This window comes from Lissotriton vulgaris, chromosome 5 (genome assembly GCF_964263255.1).
Source record: "Lissotriton vulgaris chromosome 5, aLisVul1.2, whole genome shotgun sequence".
Lineage (NCBI taxonomy): Eukaryota > Metazoa > Chordata > Amphibia > Caudata > Salamandridae > Lissotriton > Lissotriton vulgaris.
The window spans coordinates 303,797,895-303,816,349 of NC_141693.1; the positions used below are offsets into that span (position 1 = coordinate 303,797,895).

General features: G+C 45.1%; 1 protein-coding gene across 2 annotated transcripts in view; it reads right to left on the reverse strand.

Moving 5' to 3' along the window:
* The window catches only part of GNB1 (G protein subunit beta 1), a 351,738-nt gene that overhangs the window by 55,842 nt on the left and 277,441 nt on the right, over window positions 1-18,455 (reverse strand). For both annotated transcript variants that reach the window (XM_086921527.1, XM_086921528.1), the window contains exon 9: window positions 8,239-8,455. In XM_086921527.1, coding sequence (XP_086777653.1) covers window positions 8,239-8,455 — 217 coding nt within the window. The remainder of the gene's footprint in view (window positions 1-8,238; window positions 8,456-18,455) is intronic.

Consider the following 18,455-nt stretch of genomic DNA (forward strand, 5'->3'; position numbering starts at 1 on the left):
TTCAGTCTCTGAAGCCATAGAAGCAGGCGTCCCTCTCTGTCTTTTAGAGTCTTGACAGAGAAAGTGCGGCAGACCTTACAGTCCTTGGCAGAATGGTCAGGGTAGAGACAGTAGAGGCAGTCTTCATGTTTGTCATCTACATGCAGTCTCAGCTTCTTACACGAGGCGCAAGGTCTAAAGAGCCCTTTTTTAGGAGTGGTAGACATAGTAGACTCTAGCCCGCCTTCACAAGAGTAAATATGAAAAGAAAAATATGGATAAAATCCAGAAATACCAGAAACCTGAGCAGAGCTCAGTGGAGACTCCCTTAGCACGACTTGCGGTAGAAAATCTGAGGGACTAGGGCTCCTTCCAGGAAGGTTCTAGAGGGTGGTAGTAGCTGATTGGCTCCTGGCCAAAGTTTGGTCCTTTTTACAAAAGGACTCGGATACTAATGTGAGGCCTCTGGCCTATTAGTATATATATGTCATTAGGACATTACTATTTTATATACCGGGGACTCCCACCCCGACGACGGGGAATGATTTAGGCATGTGAATCTATGATAGATACCCATAATACTGGATAATCTTCATTCCTTCCTGGAAGCAGTCTCTGGTATCTTGTTGAGTCTTTGTGAGTGAGAGGATAAGCTGGGTGTCATCGGCATAGTATACAATGCAGAGTCCCTGCGGACGATGGCGGCGAGGAGGGCCATGTTGAGGTTGAAGAGCATAGGCCTGAGCGATGAGGTACTCCGCAGTTTATGTCGGTGGGTTCGGGGAGGGAGTCTGATCCTTTGGGTTCTGCCAGAGAGAAAGGATTGGATCCAGGCGAAGGCGGTTCCTTGTATTCCCGCGTCGTGAAGTCTGGCTGCGAGAGTGAGATGAGAGTTGGTGTCGAAGGCTGCGAAGAGGTCTAGAAGGAGGGCTGCGGTGTGTCCTTGGTTGAGTAGCATGCGGATGTAGTCTGTGGCAGCAAGGAAGGCGGTGTCGGTGCTGTGGTTACTGCGGAATCCAGACTGGGAGGCGTCTAGGGTGGAGTTCTCTTTGATGAAGGTGGTCAGCTGGGCGTTCATGAGTCTTGGTGATTTTTACAGGGAAAGTAGGTCGAGAGATGGGCCGGTAGTTTCAGGTCGGTTGGGTCTGCTGTGGGTTTTTTGAGGAGGCGTTTCATCTCCGCCTGCTTCCAGTCGTCTGAAGATGCCAGACATGAAGGAGGCGCTGATGGTCAGTCCTAGTTCGGGTGCAATGGCCGCGGCAGCCCTGTGGAATATGTGCGGTGGGGCTCCTGAGTGGGTTTTCTTCATGGTGGCGGTGATGTGTTTGACGGTGGCGGGCTTCCAGGTCATGACGGTTGGCTTGTAGGCGGCATTGGTGGGGGCCTGTTGTCCCGTCATCTGTTTGTAAGTGGTCGTAGAGGGCCTTGATCTCCAGATGGAAGTTTGTGCTGAGCTTGTCACAGTTTCTGGGAAGGGTTGTTGTCTGAGTTCGCTGGAAGATTTTATGAACTGTTCTAGGACGTTGAATAGCTCCTTGACGTTGGTTGGACTGGTCTTATGAAGGTTTGTTTGGTGTCTTATGCGCTGGTGGTATTCCTTCAGGGCGCTCCTGTGGCTGTTCCACGCTTCCGTGGTGGTCTGGTTTCGCCAGATTTTCTCTAGGCGTCTGCAAGAGCGTCTGGCTTCTTGTACTTCCATGGTGAACCAGGGGGCGAGTTTATTGGCGCAGCGGGAGATCCCGCGGTGAAGTTCAGTGGCTGCGTAATTGGTGTCGGTCGTGGTGCAGGGGGTCCGGGGGGGGGGGGGGGGGGGGGTCTTTGAAGAGGGTGGTGCTGAGGAGTTCCTCTGACCCTGCTCCAGTTCCTTCGTGGTGGTTTCGGTGCGGGCTTGGGCACAGAGGTGGTGTTGAAGGTGAAAGGGAAGCAGTGGTGGTCTGTTAAGAGGGGCCAAGTTGTGCAGTTGTGTGGCTGAAGCAGATGTTTGTTCCTCCGGTGAAGATCGGGTCGAGGGTGTGTCCAGCTTTGTGAGTGGGCATGTTGACCAGCTGCTTTAGTCCGAGGTTGTTCAGGAGGGTGATAGTCTGGGTCGTTGCAGTTGTCGAGGTGGAAGCTCAGGTCCCCCGAGTAGAATGTAGTCCATGGAGGTGATTGTGTGGGGTGCGGAGAGCGTGGTTGCTTATTTGGTAAGTGGTCCCGGTGGTCTGTAGATATGGGTCCCGCGTAGCGTGCTTCTGGGGTTGATCTGGAAGTTTAGGTGTTGTGTTGGAGTGCGAGTCACTCGTGCTGGAGGTGGAGAGTCGGAGGGGGGTTTTGTGGGCGATAAAGAATCTTCCTCCTGGAAGGTGGGGGCGGTCCTTTCTCTGGATCTTGTTGCCGTCTGAGATGGCAGTGGCGATGTCGGGGCCGGAGGAGGCGTTGGTCCAGGTTTCCGTGAAGAAAGCGACGTCAGTCAGGCGAGATGGTTTCGATCAGGTCCCATCTCTACAACGTGATGGTGGAGGGAGCGCACGTTGAGGAGATGCATGTCAGGGTTTTGGCGGTGTGTGTATCTGGCGGTCCTTCAGCGAGAGTGGTGTTGTCGACGGTGAGGGATCTACGGCAGGGTAGGCACGAGAAATGTCCATGGGTGGTGTTCTGTGAGTATCTTACGCAATCTGTGTGTCTTCTGGAGTTGAGTGCGTGGAGGGTAGTGGAGTCATAGCAGTGGGGCCTAGGAGACCCAGGCTTCCTGGCGCTGATCGGGTCGCGGACAGACGCAGATGGTCTTTCCTTATGCACGCCAGCAGCGCAACTGCGCAGCGGTCGGCATTATTTAGGGGAGGGACACTCCCGGCGGGAAACGGGAGAGGGCAGGGGGAGAGGCCGCAGGTGAGCAGCAGAGGAAAACAGGGGGATGGCGAGGAGGGAGAGGGGTAAAAGAGTAAAGCGCAATATTAAACAGAATGAAATCAAACAGTGAAAAACAGAATATGAACACCAAATGCAAACCGAATAAAAACACAGACAACTAAATGCACAGTGAGGGGCAAAGACTGTCCGCTCAGAGGTTAATGCACAGAGGAAAAGAAATACAATCAGGGGACAAGAATTACTGCAGAGCAGCAGGCAGGCAACAGCAGCCTCGAACATCCAGGCTGGGGGCTCAGCTGCGGCGGCTGAGTGAATGGAGCTGCCGAGGAGAGTGCAGGCCTTTGACTGAGGTCAAGGCCTACTGCAACTATATATGCACACCCATCTCACGCATTCCTGAACCCTAAAAAACAATTACCTCTCACTCCATCCATCCCTATAAGCCTAACGACCCTTCAGCACAACCCCATCCTTGATGCTCTAAAAAGCTCCTTACTAATCTTTAACTCACATTTTCACCCAAATAGAACGTCCCTTTAACTTTTGATTTTTATAGTGAATCTTTTAAAAAGTAATATTACCCTAAGTAACATCAACCTTCCACCCCTGAGACCAGGCCCTTTAGCCATCCCAATAACCCATTAACACCTCTTAACTCTTCCCATCCCTGAACTTAAAAAAAACACTACCCCCTAACATTACCCATTCCTGAACCCGATAAACCTCTGTCACTTAAATACGGTTAGTAAAAGTAAAAGTATATATGTACACACACACACACACACACACAGATGTGTAAGAAAACGCTACTGCCTTTTAAACATCTGATCATTGCATGTAGTGCTGTAGAGTTACATGCTTAATATACTCCTACCATCTAGTATTGGGCTCTGTGGTCTGCAAGCTGTTTGAAGAAATCTTTTGACTCAAGACGTGGTGCAGGCAACTCAGTGTACACCACTCATGGGCACAGCCTCCATGTTAGATTATTTTTCACATAGTGGGTTAGAATTATATGGAGCGTAAAAACGGAAGTAAGGTGCATTAAGTGCAATGTGAGGCAAAAAGGAGAAGGCAAGAGATCTGCAAAAGAGGATAACGAAGAGGGAGCACATGTGACTCTACAACACAGATGCTTAGCGGGTGAGTAGCATTTTCTGGTAGTAGCATGAATGGCTGTAAATACATATGCTTCGCATAGACTGTAAAAATAGAGCCTTCAAGAATCAGAAGATAGCACGTTTATGCGGATGTTTGGCCCACCATGGCCTGTTGATAGGCTAAGATGTCCACACAATTGGGTTTGTTAAGTGCGTGGTGTTTACCAGGTGGTTGCCTAAAATATATCTGCTAAGGGGATTTTTCCAAGAAAAGTCTAAATTGCTCCTTTCTTCGAGGTGGAGTGAATCCTGGGAGGTGCAGGTAGAAGCTGCTTTGCTTTAAGACAACAGGTTTAAACACTTTACTATCCACCAAGGTTAACTTGCCTTTGAGATGGGATGTTCTCTTTGAGGCTTTACAAAGGAAAGAAAGCGGTTCAGATTTACTGAAAGGCTTGGACTTGTCAATGTAGTACAAAAGAGCTCTTTTGACATTGGTGTAGAGTGCCCTCTCTGCAACGGAGTCTAATTGTGGGAAGAAGACTGGGAGCTCATTGGTTTGGTTAATGTGAATAGGTGACAACATATTGGGGAGGAATTTAGGATTAGTTCTAAAGACAACCTTGTTCTAATGGCTCTTGTGGGGCGAGTGATCCAGTTAAGCAATCTAATGGCCACCAGGAAGGCCACCGTCCAGGAGTAGAACTCAAAGGGCATGAAAGCACAGGTTCAAAAGCTTAGGAGGGGACACTCTCTTGAGGTCCTCTATAAAGGCTTTAACATGAATTATGAAGATGAATGATTGTTTCCTGTTCTGAATGTAGGCTGCAACTCCAGCTAAGTGTTGGTGAATAGGGTCCAAGGCAAGGGCTGCTTTCCATAAGTGTTAATGGTAGACAGCAGTTCCAGCTTTTTGGAGATGCAGTGGTTAATAAACCTTTTCCATTCTGCTGGGTAAGCAGCTCATGTTGTGGTCTCAGGGAAAAATGAAGTAAAAAACCAAGTACCTGAATCCTAGGACTTAATGTGCCAACTTACAAGGCTGTACTGCACGGAATCCAGATGCCTGATTCTACCGTGCTTATGTGTGAGAAGGTGCAGCCTGAGTGGAAGCATATCGTCAGGACTGACACCTCCAAAAAGGTGGAGTACCAGGGCTGTCAGGCACAGGTTAGTGCTACTTTAATGAGGGCATGTGATCTTTGCCTGAACATCCTCACCACAAAGTGAAACAGTGGGAGAGGTGGAAAAGCACTGTCAAATGCACCATAGCAATTCATCCATAGTGCATTGCCCACAGATGGAGGTGATGGATGTCTAGCAGCAGAGGTCGGGATTTTTTTTCTGAGGTGGCGAACAGGTCTACCTGTGTGGAGGATATACTATTAAATGGGGGTGGGGCACACCCTGCATGGTTGTCATGCAAAAATGCTGACAGGATGTAATAGTTGAAGCGTCTTAGATCAAGTAAGGGTTTAAAACAGCTGTCCTGCTTGGTCTAAAGAGGAGCTCTTGGTTAAACGGAAGGCTTAGGTGATGCTGCTGGACACAGCGAATACTAGAGTTGGAGAGGACTTTGCGCCCCAGACAACCTCCACACACTTTCTGTACAGCAGCAGAAGGCACTTAAGGAGATCTTGCATCTTCTCCCAGTGGCCAGGTCATGCTGTGACGAGAGCCACTGGAATTGGCTACTCGCTAATTGGTTGCTGCTCCAACTGCCATTTGTACCTGTAGTGTCAACTTTCTAGCAAACAGTGTCTGGAGGAGGGGCATCACAAATGGCATGGGTGGAGTAAAGCTTGGGGGCCATGTTAACGACCAGGAAGTCAGGTGGAATCAGTCTCTTAATGTTTGTTGGGTTGCTTGAAGTGTGCTTACATTTCTTCTCTACCTTTTGGGCTACTACTTTAGCCTTGAAAGGTTCCTGATTATCGGGGGAAGACTATAGCATGCCCTTGAGTACTGTGAGGAATTGGGCCTTGAGCACAGCTTGTAAGGGCATCCCGAAAAGAAAGTAATTCTCCTCCTGGTAATAATGCATGTCAACTTTGGTAAACGCTCAAGTCCTGTAAGTGACCTTATGGTAGCCTGTGACATCAGGAGGTGAAGCCCTGACTACATAATAGATAAGGATCAACTGGGGGATCCACTTTGTAGTCATCCCAGGGATCGCCAATGAAGCCTTCACCTAGCAGTTGCTCATAAGGATATAAGGGGCTGTAGGGGGAGGCCAGTCTCTGAACAACAAAGGTGTGGATTCTCCGACAGATGGGTAGGTGCACAGCTCCTGGTGGTGAGCCTAAGGTTAGTGTGGCACTGAGGGTAGATGTGTTCCACCACCAATGCAGCATTTTCAGGCAATAAAGGACTTTAAGTGGTTCTGGGCACCCGAGGAGTGGGAGAGCCCCTGGAAGCCCCAGGTAATTTATGGAAGTCTTTTATGCTGCAGAATGCAGCGTGCATCAAGAGAGAAGTGCCAGAGCTGCTTCAAAACTGATACAATGGGATCGACAAGTAACCAATTGAACCTGCAATAAAAATTCGCCAGGATAGCTTTGGAGTCCAATCAGCACCAGATTGCTGAAAAAAGGAATCCCACAAGGAGTTATTTCCCCATACGCAATGTAAATTAAAGATAGTAACACCTCATCTTTTGACTCAAAAGACATTGAGCAAAAACGATTTGCAAACATCCAAGCCTACTACTTGATCGTAGGGGGTCTAAGAGGGTGTATGTACATATACACGCCACCAAATAAACCCCCCCAATATACCCGCTCGCCCCAATACATACACAAACAAAAAACCTTTTCTGGTGATGTAAAGTACAACTAATTCAAAGGTACTAAAGACAAACCTTTGTGCACTTACCTGTGATGTACAAATTCTGACGCAACTATTCGTGAAGCAATGGCAGCGTTTTAACAGCTGCATAACCCTACTGTGCTTGCTTTTAAGCAAAGATCCATCTACAGCAAACTGAGTCAGCTTTAAATATTCACCCTCTCTCACTATGGTAAATTCCATGGGGGATGGGGCACTCTTCCACCTTGTGACTTTGCAAAAGGAATGTCAACCTAAGGCATGAAGGACTTTCAAGATTTTGTTGCCATGCGAAGGGCACTTCCCAATAGTGAAAGAACTGGCATTACATTGCAGAAAAAAAGAATAAAAATTAAACTGATCAAAACCAGTTATGGAGGCAAAAAAAACTTGGTTGTGGGATTTGCCTCTGGATTCGAAAATATGCAAGTTAACTGCCAAAGATGAGCCTTCAGAGAAAGTTTTCCTTTTTCGTCTGGGGTCATAAAGCAAACCATAGTATTTTCGCACTAAAGCTTTAAGGAGTTAGGCCACTACTGTTCATTAAGTTTAGCTTTAAAATGGAACATTAGGGAGATTCAAAGGTGAATGCCTCCTCACTAAAGCGGAGTTATATTTTTGGAATCTATCAGCATGGCACTGAGCAGACATGGTATTTGCATCTTCGGTTTCACAAGACTTTCAATCCAAGTTTTGGGTGGCAGGACTTCTATGAAGAACTCCTCTTACAATCAAGTTTCATAAAGGATACGAGTAGCAGGGGTCTGTGCCCATCCATCTTGCATTATGTGATAGCAAAAATGAAGGTGTGGCCTTAAACGAGACCAGATCCTTTCATGTCTCAATGGGATATTTTACCTGCCAACTAAACCATTCATAGCTGCAATAAATGTGTCTCGTGGTCCTGATAGTGACCACATTACTTGTGAATGGAGTGTTAAAAGGTCTACAACCTACATGCAGTGGTTTTCCAAGTCCGTTGGCTACAAAAAAAAAAAAAAATGACTAAAACCCACATTTTTCAGCTGCTTGTATAGCTTTTCTCAATGTTTAACTGTAGTTTCAAGGAATGGGTTTGGCATTTTCGCCATATCACAATCCATTGCACTAAACACGTTGTTCACAGCACCATTTTCTCCACACTTAAGCACACACTGGAAAGATTTTTAACTAATACACTTGTTGAACGATTGCATGTGCTTGGACTTCTTCAAAATGTTTTGTATATTTAAAGTTGTCTTTGTAAGGGAAACCATTGTCTATATATAGGTTACAGGACTAGGTCGGTATCCAAGCACAATTTAAAGCCTGATGTGCCCAGATGTTGAATTATTTCTCAGTACCAATTCAACACTACCATAACGTCATTACAAATACCCTTTAGGGTAAAATGTTTACATCTGAATCTACAGTTGCAAGGGACTAAAACCACATTTTATAGAAACATTTAATTAATCACAAGTAAAAAAAAAAAAATGTTTACCTGCTCTATCTGCCTTCAGCGTGTCCCAGACATTGCAGTTGAAGTCATCGTATCCAGCTAGGAGGAGACGACCGCTCTTCGAGAATGCTACAGAGGTAATGCCACAGATGATGTTGTCATGTGAATACACCATGAGCTCCTGATCGGCGCGAAGGTCAAACAGCCGGCAAGTTGCATCATCGGAACCAGTTGCAAATGCATTGCCATTGGGGAAGAACTGAGGGGGAAAAAGTCACAGAACAAGATAGCTGAAAACCAGGACAAAACAAGGACATTTTTCGTTGGTTACTAATCCATTGAGAATTGACCCACATTAAAATAACTTTTTGCAAATGCATTCTTATCCTAGCTTGCCTTGTGAAAGGGCTGTAATAGTGAGTGCTACACTGCGATTTGGGTGGAAACATTTTTTTCAAGAAATAGGAATACTTACCAAGAAAAGGGTCCAATAAGTAAAAAAGAAAAGTTTAACTAAAACAAAGGTTTCAGTGTGGTGAGGGAGAAGATCATGTAATACTTGTGCAAAACTTTGTTTCCTTGTGGTATTGAACGAGACATCACTCGAAGAAAACACTGTACTGGGCATTACCCAATTCCCTTGCTATTCTAGATTTCATTTAACAAGCACGTACAGGCTCATATTCCACAACTTACTGTCATAACAACCCCTAGAGACCCCTTTCCCTAAGCATACCCAAACTTCCCCCAACAATTAACCAACCACAACGGTTTGCTTTGCAGCAACTGAACAGAGGCCCCCATATATTTATGAGCCCTGAACAAGAACATCCTAAATACTTCACATGAGATCTTGGATCTATCAAGCGAGATCTCGCTCATCACAGAAACCGGTTTAAGTCCTAATGCCACAAGGCAATTCTGCCAGAATAAGGAAACCCAAAACCAAACTGGTAGATTAGCAATTGCTTTAAAAACAACCACTAAATCTGAAGACATTACGAAAAGCAATCAAAATCTATTCTTTTTTTGCTGCTCGTGCTCCTGAATATTCCCTTGCTCTTTTCAACCGATAGATAACTTGCAGAGTATTTTCTAGCACCTCAACTAATACCACCTCATGAGAATAAATCACTAGAATTTCAATTATCCGGGTAGATATCAGACTTTATCTAGCCCGAACAAATTCTTCAACCAACTTGTATCAAGTTCGATGCATGCAATGGGACACATCCTGGAAACACTTTTTTACATCGCAAGGACTCTTGAAAACAAGAAATGGCTCCATTATCTGAAGCTAACAGCCCCTCATCTCTTTCCATATTAATGTAATAAGCAGGCCACCACCAATTCAGTAACTGTGACCCATTTGCCCCAACACAGGCTTCCATTTGTTCTAAACATAAAACGGAACCATTAGATTGCCAAATAAAGCCAAAAATCCCCAACAATGCAAACTGAGGAACCTAAAGTGCAAAATACATCTCTCCAGAATCCATACCAGGATATACAAATCGTGCTTGAAGAAAGCAGAGAGATTCCTATAGGATAATGTAGTCCAATGCAGAACTATATTGGATTCTCAGTTGTCCAACCCAGAATGTGCCATCATCAAGATATTACACAAAAGCCTTCTGTAATACTTGTAAATGGAATCTGTACAAAAGAAAGACTAGTCAACAAGAGTATACCCACAACGAACTAGAGCAAAAACAAAATATGAAAACAGACAGACTAATCCCATCACATCAGCTTCCACTGCACTAAGGAATACACAATTCCATAAACTCGAACCTTCCCCTTTAAACTCAGGACCTCCTTCACCAGACCATTATAACAATTAAAAAACACATTGAAGCATCAGACCCAGAAAAACTGCATAATGATCTTTAAGGGCTCATTCCCATGGGAAATTGATTGCGCAAGCAGTCTACTCCCAGGCCTCCCAAATACAAGGGAATTAATCTTGGGCCATCAAACTGAGTTCCACTCAAGAAGAGGAACTGGATCACCATCGATATCTGACTCAGATCTACCTCTGGCAGCGGAAAGAAATTGGCGGCTACTACTACTGCTAGACCTACCAGTGAGTTTTGGCACTGTCCATCACCAACCACTATCAGAGACTAGCGATCTCATAACATGGAAGTATCCTAAATTGGATTTCCTCCTATCAATAAGATGGGCTAAGCTTGGTCTTGCTTCTTCAGTTCAGTTTAACTGCTTTCCACATCAGTTTAGCAGATCCGTTTCATTTAACCTAACCTGCCGCACATTTGTAGACTGCACACAGATAAAACTGGAAAACCTAAGGAGCTTAAGTCAAAGACATCATCCATGGTCCATACATGCAAATAGGCCTGATTCAGGGAGACTCCAGTTTGTGAACCAAAAACCGGCTTTATTTTGGCAGTTTCTCACCTAAAATTGTCTCTCCTTCAATGGGGAAAATATATACTCCAGATGTTTTTTTAAATCTTTCACTTTCCTCTTCTAAAATGTTGGCATGTATGATGTCTCCTTGCCATTGGCAAATGAACGCTGATCAACAATCTTAAACTAAACTCCGAGAAGGGATGTTTATGAATTCCAGTAAAGCACTTCTTAAGTGCAGTCAACACAATGCAAATAGACTAAACACATCTACCGACATTTAGTATATTTGCAGAAACTACAGACCAGCATCACCCTTGACATACTCTAAGTAAACTATGCATATGGTATGTACATAATGTAATGGCATTGCTCTTCCCAATATGCGAAGGATCCACAATGTTTCAGCAAAACCGCTTCCATTTGTTTCTCCAGGGAAATGCTGGACACTTTTAAGCAATTGTTCCAAACGTTTAGTGTACCTGTGAAAACCTGATCCATGAAAAAATCCAACTGCAAAAGCAGGGATCAATCCTGCAAACAAAATCTGTGTCCAGAATCACTTCTAAACAATACCTTGGAGGGTATTGCTCAGGTCTGGACTTGTATTCACATTCTTCAGTGTGACTGCCCATCAACAATGCACACGTGGGCATCTTGAATATCTGCATCTCACCTGTATGGGGAATAACCTCAAGGGGGGATGCCACCTTGAAGTTTTGGGTTTGGATTGACCAGTTGCATGATCTTCGATCCAGTACTGGTCTTTGTAAAATCTGGTTTTGGCACCTGGAAGTAGGTGGAGTAAACCCCCTCAGTCTCATGGTAGTACCAACTCTATAGGCCATTTCCTTCCTGTTCTAGTCTATGCTGTTCTTCCCTTTTGATTTTCTTCTTTGGTGGTATGCTGGGAGATGAAAATTCAATGCAATAGCTGTGCCTTATGATGTTTAGTAACCATTTGTCAGAGGTAATTCCTTCATTTTCCTATAAACGCCCTGATCATCCCTGCAAATGAGGACTTGTTCAGGAGGCAATTTTTTGTAAAGTTGCTTATTTGTGTTGATTACCTACCCTCTCCAATGGAGTGCCTCCTCTTCCTCCGCTTTATCCACTAAAGAACTACCTAGCGTTTTATCCATAGTGCCACTATGATGGTGTTGTTGAGGTGCCCTGTTGGCTAACAGTTGCACGACTCCTCCTGTGGGAGCGCTTTCTCTGAATCATGCTCCCTAAAAGGACCTTTTTACTGTAAAGCCACCAAGGCTTTGGAGGTCATTTCCCTTTTTCATGCGTTGAATAGCTTCACCACACTTTCCGAAAAGGCAGAACCAAGAAAAGGGCATGTTTACTACGGAGACTTGTACTTCCTGAATAAATCAGATTCAGAGCCAGGCATGTCTGCGTAGAGTGGCAGTCTTGCAAAGTTGTCTACTAGCTGTGTCTGCAGAATCTAGCAGCAACCTGAGATGGATGTCAGCAATTATCTTGTAACACCGGATTTGTCTTCTTCTTGAACTCTTCTGGCAGATGTTACATGAGTTCTCTCCTTCTACTGTCTGTAGGAGTATTTTTTTTAGTAAGGGGTGTTTTGAAGGCTGGGAGTGGATATTAAGCTAGTTTGTGGCGTCGATGTCTGGCCAGTTTTCAGGGTCGGCCCTTAAGTCTTCCCCAAGAAGGGTTTATCCCTTCCATGCTCTTTCAAGGTGGAGGTTGGTTGTGAGAGTGTCTCCAGCTGTGTTCCAAGTCTTGGCTCCACTCTGACCTTTCACCCAGATCAGGTTGCTAGTCATTGAGGCCTTTAATGTTGCTTCCTGTTTTGCATGCTTCCTGTCTGAGGTCCTCAGCTCAGCTTCTTGGTGCCTTTGTTATCTTGCTTAGTATCATCTAATGCCTCTTCTCTGGCTAGATCTCGATTACCTCAAGCTCTTATACTGCTAGCTGGGCCTCTTTTGTGTATTTTGACTGGGTCCTCTTCCTCACTTTAATCACACAGAGGGTCCAAGGGGAGCATTTGAGCACCCAAAAACATGCTCCCCAATACTCTTACACACACGGTATGTATTGAATAAAATTATGGGTCACTGTACTGCAAGCAATGTCTATTTAGGACGGTAACTCCCACCCATCCAAAGGTGGCATGCTCCATCATCTGGTCCCTTCTCACAACAGAAACAAGAATCTGGGGTGGGCTACAACTCCCCCATTATGGGAGGGAACTCTTGCGGTATTTGAGGGTGTGATCCCTTAGTGATGTAATGGTCTTCCTCACTCGACAGGTCAGGCTTCTTAATGACCCCTCTTTCCCTGTGAGGATGCGATGGCATTTGGTACCTTCTGCCTTACTAGGTTGTCTAGGGAAAAAATTCTGTGCAGGCGGAGCAATCCTCTGAACTGTGGTCTTTTCAGAAGGCAGAGTTTGCACACTTCGTGAATGCCCCCTTGAACATAGTTATGATGGCACTTCAGACAAAATGTAAATGGGGTGTGCTCAACACTCCTTTTCTCAGTGTAGTCTGGTTCCTCGCCGACTGGGCATTCCCTTGCATTTTTCAATGTTTTTTCTTAACCATCAATGTCACGGTCCCAGTTTGTCCTCCGTTATCTCTGTGACTTAAACACTCTGTGATGCAGGCTCGTTCCTACCGACTCCAGAGCTATCCCTTGCTTCCAGACTTAGACAGAAAAAAATTATCTAAAAATGGAAACCATGTCATGGTATTTCAGGGTCCCACATTTGACATCACACAAGGAGGGATATAGCCCAAAGTGGCAAATGGTAGAAGACTCACGCAAACAAAACAAAAATTTGCAAAAAGACTATTCTTGACCGAACCACTAGATGGTGACAACCAGAAAAGATCAGGGATGCAAAACCACAATATCCTAATGAAAAACGGTAAAAGGAATGTAAGCAGGCAGAGCTTGAAGCACTAACTGATGTAAATTCAAGTAAGAAAGACAACTGCCAAGATAAGATTTCTAACTTTGCCACGCATAGAAGGGAGATGCATCAGTTAGAAAAGGGATTCAATGTCACAGTAAAAGAAAGCCACAAGCGAAAGTTAGTTTGCAAACTTTTGAGAAGCATACCAAACAAAGGTTACTTGATTAAAGCATGCTAGAATAAAAATAAGCAGGGTGACATTGTGGCTATTTACCCTTTTAAGAATACAAACATTATATCCTGTCTCTTCAAGCGGATCAGCAACCTTTAAAACCGATTGGCCTTAGGGGCATTCCATTAAACCATTTCTCCGCCAAGTTGCAAAAACAACCCAATAACCAAAAAGCACAGCCTTAGTCTAGGGTGAACAAGCAAATAAAAAAAACATCCATCAACGCCTGGGAGAGGGAGAAATAGTTTCTGCCTTTCCCTACTCCCCCCAAAAACCCCTATCATTCTGTTTTGAGTAGGTCAGTCTTTCCATAAAAATAAAGGAACCAAGGAGTCAGAAAAAATAGTGTAATTTTGCCCGAGGGGGCCTGTGATTTAATGAATTTTAGTGTTATAATTTTTAGCTGGTTACTGGAGCTTTATCTAAAAACATACGTTATTACAGGTCCGTATACTGGGACTGTTTTGATCAAATTGGAAAGAGCGGAGGCTGATTAGTGTTCCTTCCTCTAGAAATTATGGGGAGTTCAATATGGTAATATTGGAAGATTGAATATTGATTTTGGAAGATAGGATTCACAGCGCTGGAACATATTAAAACGGATATGATATTGGAAATAGACGTTAGAAACTGGAGTGGTATATGAAAATCTTTGAAGGAAATTAGAGCCCTGAGGAAGTCAATGTGCTTTATCCAGCACGACAAAACAAGTGTTGGTTGCTGTAAAAGGTTACTGTATAATTGAGGAACTGGATATTGATTTGGAAAACGAAGTCTTCTAATTTTGGATATGAACTTTAAACAATAAACCTTCCTGAAAATACAAAGATTTGGATTAATGGACCAATATTTGGATCTATGATTCCTGTGACTGTGTTACTGGGACTTCGCTATGGGATCTTTCTCTAATATATAGATTGTTATTATATTACAATAGTGTGCTCGGGGAGAACTGTGTACAATTTTGATTCACCCTGGTGGGTGTTGTATGGTAACCACACCTTTCCCCCCTGTGAAGGACTGGGTTCTTTAAGACCCAGCGGTGCCAGGGCACAACACCTGAAACCTTCGTGGGTAACCTGCTCCGGCGTACGAATCACAGAGACACGGGACACTTCCTTCGACGTCAAAGATTCAAGGTTTATTTGCTGCAGGGAACACAGAGATCACGGCAAGTACACAGCGTGCAACTTGGGGAGACTGCTTCAAATTGGTTCTGTGGACCGCTCCTTTTATACAGTTTTTACCCATAGGATAACATTGGACACAAAAGTTTACAACCCGGTTCCCATCATTAGCCCCCAGAGGGGTCGCTTTGGTCACTTTGAAACACATGAGGTCCGGAACATAAGTGCGGAAACATTTGGCGGTTCCCAACTGTAAAAACCATCTTCCCACCATTAGCGAATTCCAATCAGCAGTAAAACAGATCGAAATAGGAACAAGGACAGGTGTAGAGGAAGACGGAGACAGTGGGGAGATCGGAAAGGGTGTAAAAGGGGAGGTATCGAGAAACACGAGATACAGGCATCAAAGGGACGTGCCTAATGAGATGCACGGCTGAGACAATAAGTCCGTGCGGCAAGATGAGCCTCGAGCGGCGCCATCTGCTTTACAGTAGCAACCCCCTCATCATAAACACACTTACAAAGAACATGTGTCATTCCGCAAATATCGAGAGTCCCAGGGTCGCGAAGCGGACAGCGTCCGTTCGCTGGCTACTTGAGGGCAAGAGACAAAATGGATGCCGTATCTAAGCTGGAACCCGTGGGTACAGATGAAAAACCCACATAACAAACGAACGGTTTAAGTTAGCACAGCGAAACTGCGCACTCTTACTAAACTCGTCATTTGCGGTTCATAGATACCAGACTCGACCATATTCGTGCGAGTCGAGAACACCACTTACAATTGTCACGGAACCTCAGACGCTCCTTTTGCCCTCATGTAGGCAAGCACTAGTCGGAATCATATTCAATATTCATCAAACCATCGAGATGTTGCTGTAGCATAGCTCTGTCCAATCGAGTCCCCTTGGTAACAGGTGGTTGTCTTATACACGTTGTAGCACAGAGGCCACATAAGGCAGGACCACACTGCACACAAAGGCAACACGTGAACAGGAACACCACAACGACTCCGATGATCATCAGAATCTTCCAACCCCAAGTCGACATCAGGCCCCAAAACCATCCAAGTAGCGTCCCATCCCCTACATCCACGTGTATGGATTCGGAGATCTTATGCAACCTCGAGATGGCTTGATAGACAGTAGGAGCATTATCTGGAATGAAAATGCAGCAGCTCGTATGGATCACCTTACATACCCCACCTCGATCTGCTAAGATGACATCTAAAACCATACGGTTTTGTAACGTCATAAGTCTCTCCGCCTGAAGTTCTGTGGTGATATTACCAAGGGCACTAGCAGTAATATTAGCTGTCGATTCTACCACTCGGGTCAAATGTCTCAGGTTCCTACTATTAACCATAGGTCCCCAAAACGGGAGGAAACCCTTGAAAAAGTCTCCTGCCTCTTGACCGGCAGTATCCTCTTCGCTAATTACGCCTCGTACAACTCTAGTCTTATGATAATCGGCATCTACAGTAAACGTCGGAGGCAACAGATTTGCAATGAAACATGAGCCCATGAAGTCAGCGGGCAACCATGTGTATGCACGATCATGACAGATAAAGTATGTACCCTTGGCAGCCAGAAACACAGGGGACGAGGACATCGGCAGAATGTAATTTTCAGTGCAAGCACTTGCTCCAAGTCGGGCTTGCGATCTTCGGCCACGACCCATAAGACAAAAATTACCAGTGTGGGGTACGACCCATATCGGAGGCGAGCTTTTAAGCTGCTTTTCGCTAGTGAACACACTATATTCACCTCTACTTAGGACTCTATAGGCTTGTACCTCTTCTTCGGGAATGAGCGAGGGATCATAGATATCACTATCTAAATCCTCTATTGCTATCGACAAAGGTTTTTGATACGAGGTAGGACCAGAGTAGGGGGAACGTGGTTCTCGAATGGGGTGGAAACCCAGTGCGCTTCGAAACATTGTTTGAAATGCTCGAGCTGACCCTTGGGAACTATACGGTAACACCAGATATGGAATTCCCTTATCTGTAGTATGTGGCATCAACCCACACACCCAACAATTAGTAGTGTTAACCACTAACTGATGCTGATGGAGGAGCTGAATAAAGGAATTGTTGCGGAATTCTACACGTCTAGCCTGCTCGTGTTCGGGTAACATATGAAAGGAATGAGGAGAAGTAGTAGAGGTAAGATTAGGGTAAGGAGTAGGAGTAGGTGTAGGAGGTAAGAAGTAAGACATCGTGTAATACACCCCACCCGCCAATAATGCAGAAGCAGTCAAAAACAATACAAACAGTTGGAATATGAAACATTTGGTACGACTGAGTTGCTGCAGCTTGAATCTGTGGACTTGAGCTCCCTCCAAATCATTCAGCTTCGAGAATGCCATTCCCTACGACCGTCCGCAACGTTTGACGCACTTCGTTCTGTGCAGCAATAGTCAATCCCTAGGAGTTCCCAGGAACCGACGGCCTTTAACCTAGCGTCAAGACCTACCGTCCAGAAGGAAGTACGCGCGCGGCCCTACGGCCTTCAATGCACAATATGTATATATACAAAAACAAAGTCTCTCAGCTGTAAAGGCAAAAAGATACAAGGAGTGAAACTCAAAATATATGTACAAAAATAATTACAGTAATACGAAAGTTCAAAACTGATCACGGAAAACGGGATAATGCAGTTGTCAATACGGCAAGGCAAGATCTTTTTATTTGTCCTTAGTGCGAGATCGCAAAAAGTATCGAGTTTTCCCAGGACGTGTCTGCTCGTCAAACAAAGGATCCGTTGAAGAGACAGCGTCCTGCTGATCAGTTGAGTGTTCTGGTCTTGAGTCTTTTGATGCTAATTGTTCAACAATGTCTTTCTGCTGCGCTGAGGGTTCTTCAACAAGCTGTGCGTCGCTAAAAGGCACAAACACCGGCAATGTTTCTGTTTCAGATGACGCAATGCCTCTCCTTACCCACGGGTCTGCCGGCAAAGGGATGGGGACTCTTTTGGTGTGCGTGGCATGCACCCAATTCTTACGTCCCTCGAGACGAACGGCAGTCCTCGTGGCCAGGAGCACTTGATAGGGTCCGGTGAACCTCGGGTCCAGGTTATTTTTGCGTGAAAAATTCCTTGTCACCACCCAGTCTCCGGGCTGGAGCTGGTGGCCTGGACCCTCTGTCTGCGTCGGCAATGCGTCGTAAACCTGTTGGTGAATTAACCTCAGTTTAGCAGTCAAGTCATGTAGATAATCGATCAACATTGGATACTCAAGATCAGAAAACATTCCTGGCCTAGGAACCCCCCACACATTCGCAGGACGGCCGAACACTATTTCATAGGGACTAAGCCCTACTCGGGAGTGTACAGTCGCCCTAGTTGACAGTAATGCTAATGGTAAAGCGTCAGGCCACGAAAGACCAGTCGTAGCCTGAATCTTCGCTAGCTTTAGTTTAAGGGTGCCGTTGTACCCTTCAACCAATCCAGCTGACTGGGGATGATTGGCGCTGTGGAATTTTTGATTAATTCCAAGGCCCTTACACACACTTCATCACACTTCCAACAAACTCACTTCCGTTATCTGACCACACGACTCTAGGCATTCCATACCGAGGAAAATATTCCTTCAGTAGGATTTTCGCAGTAGACAAAGCAGTATTGTCTTTGAGAGGATA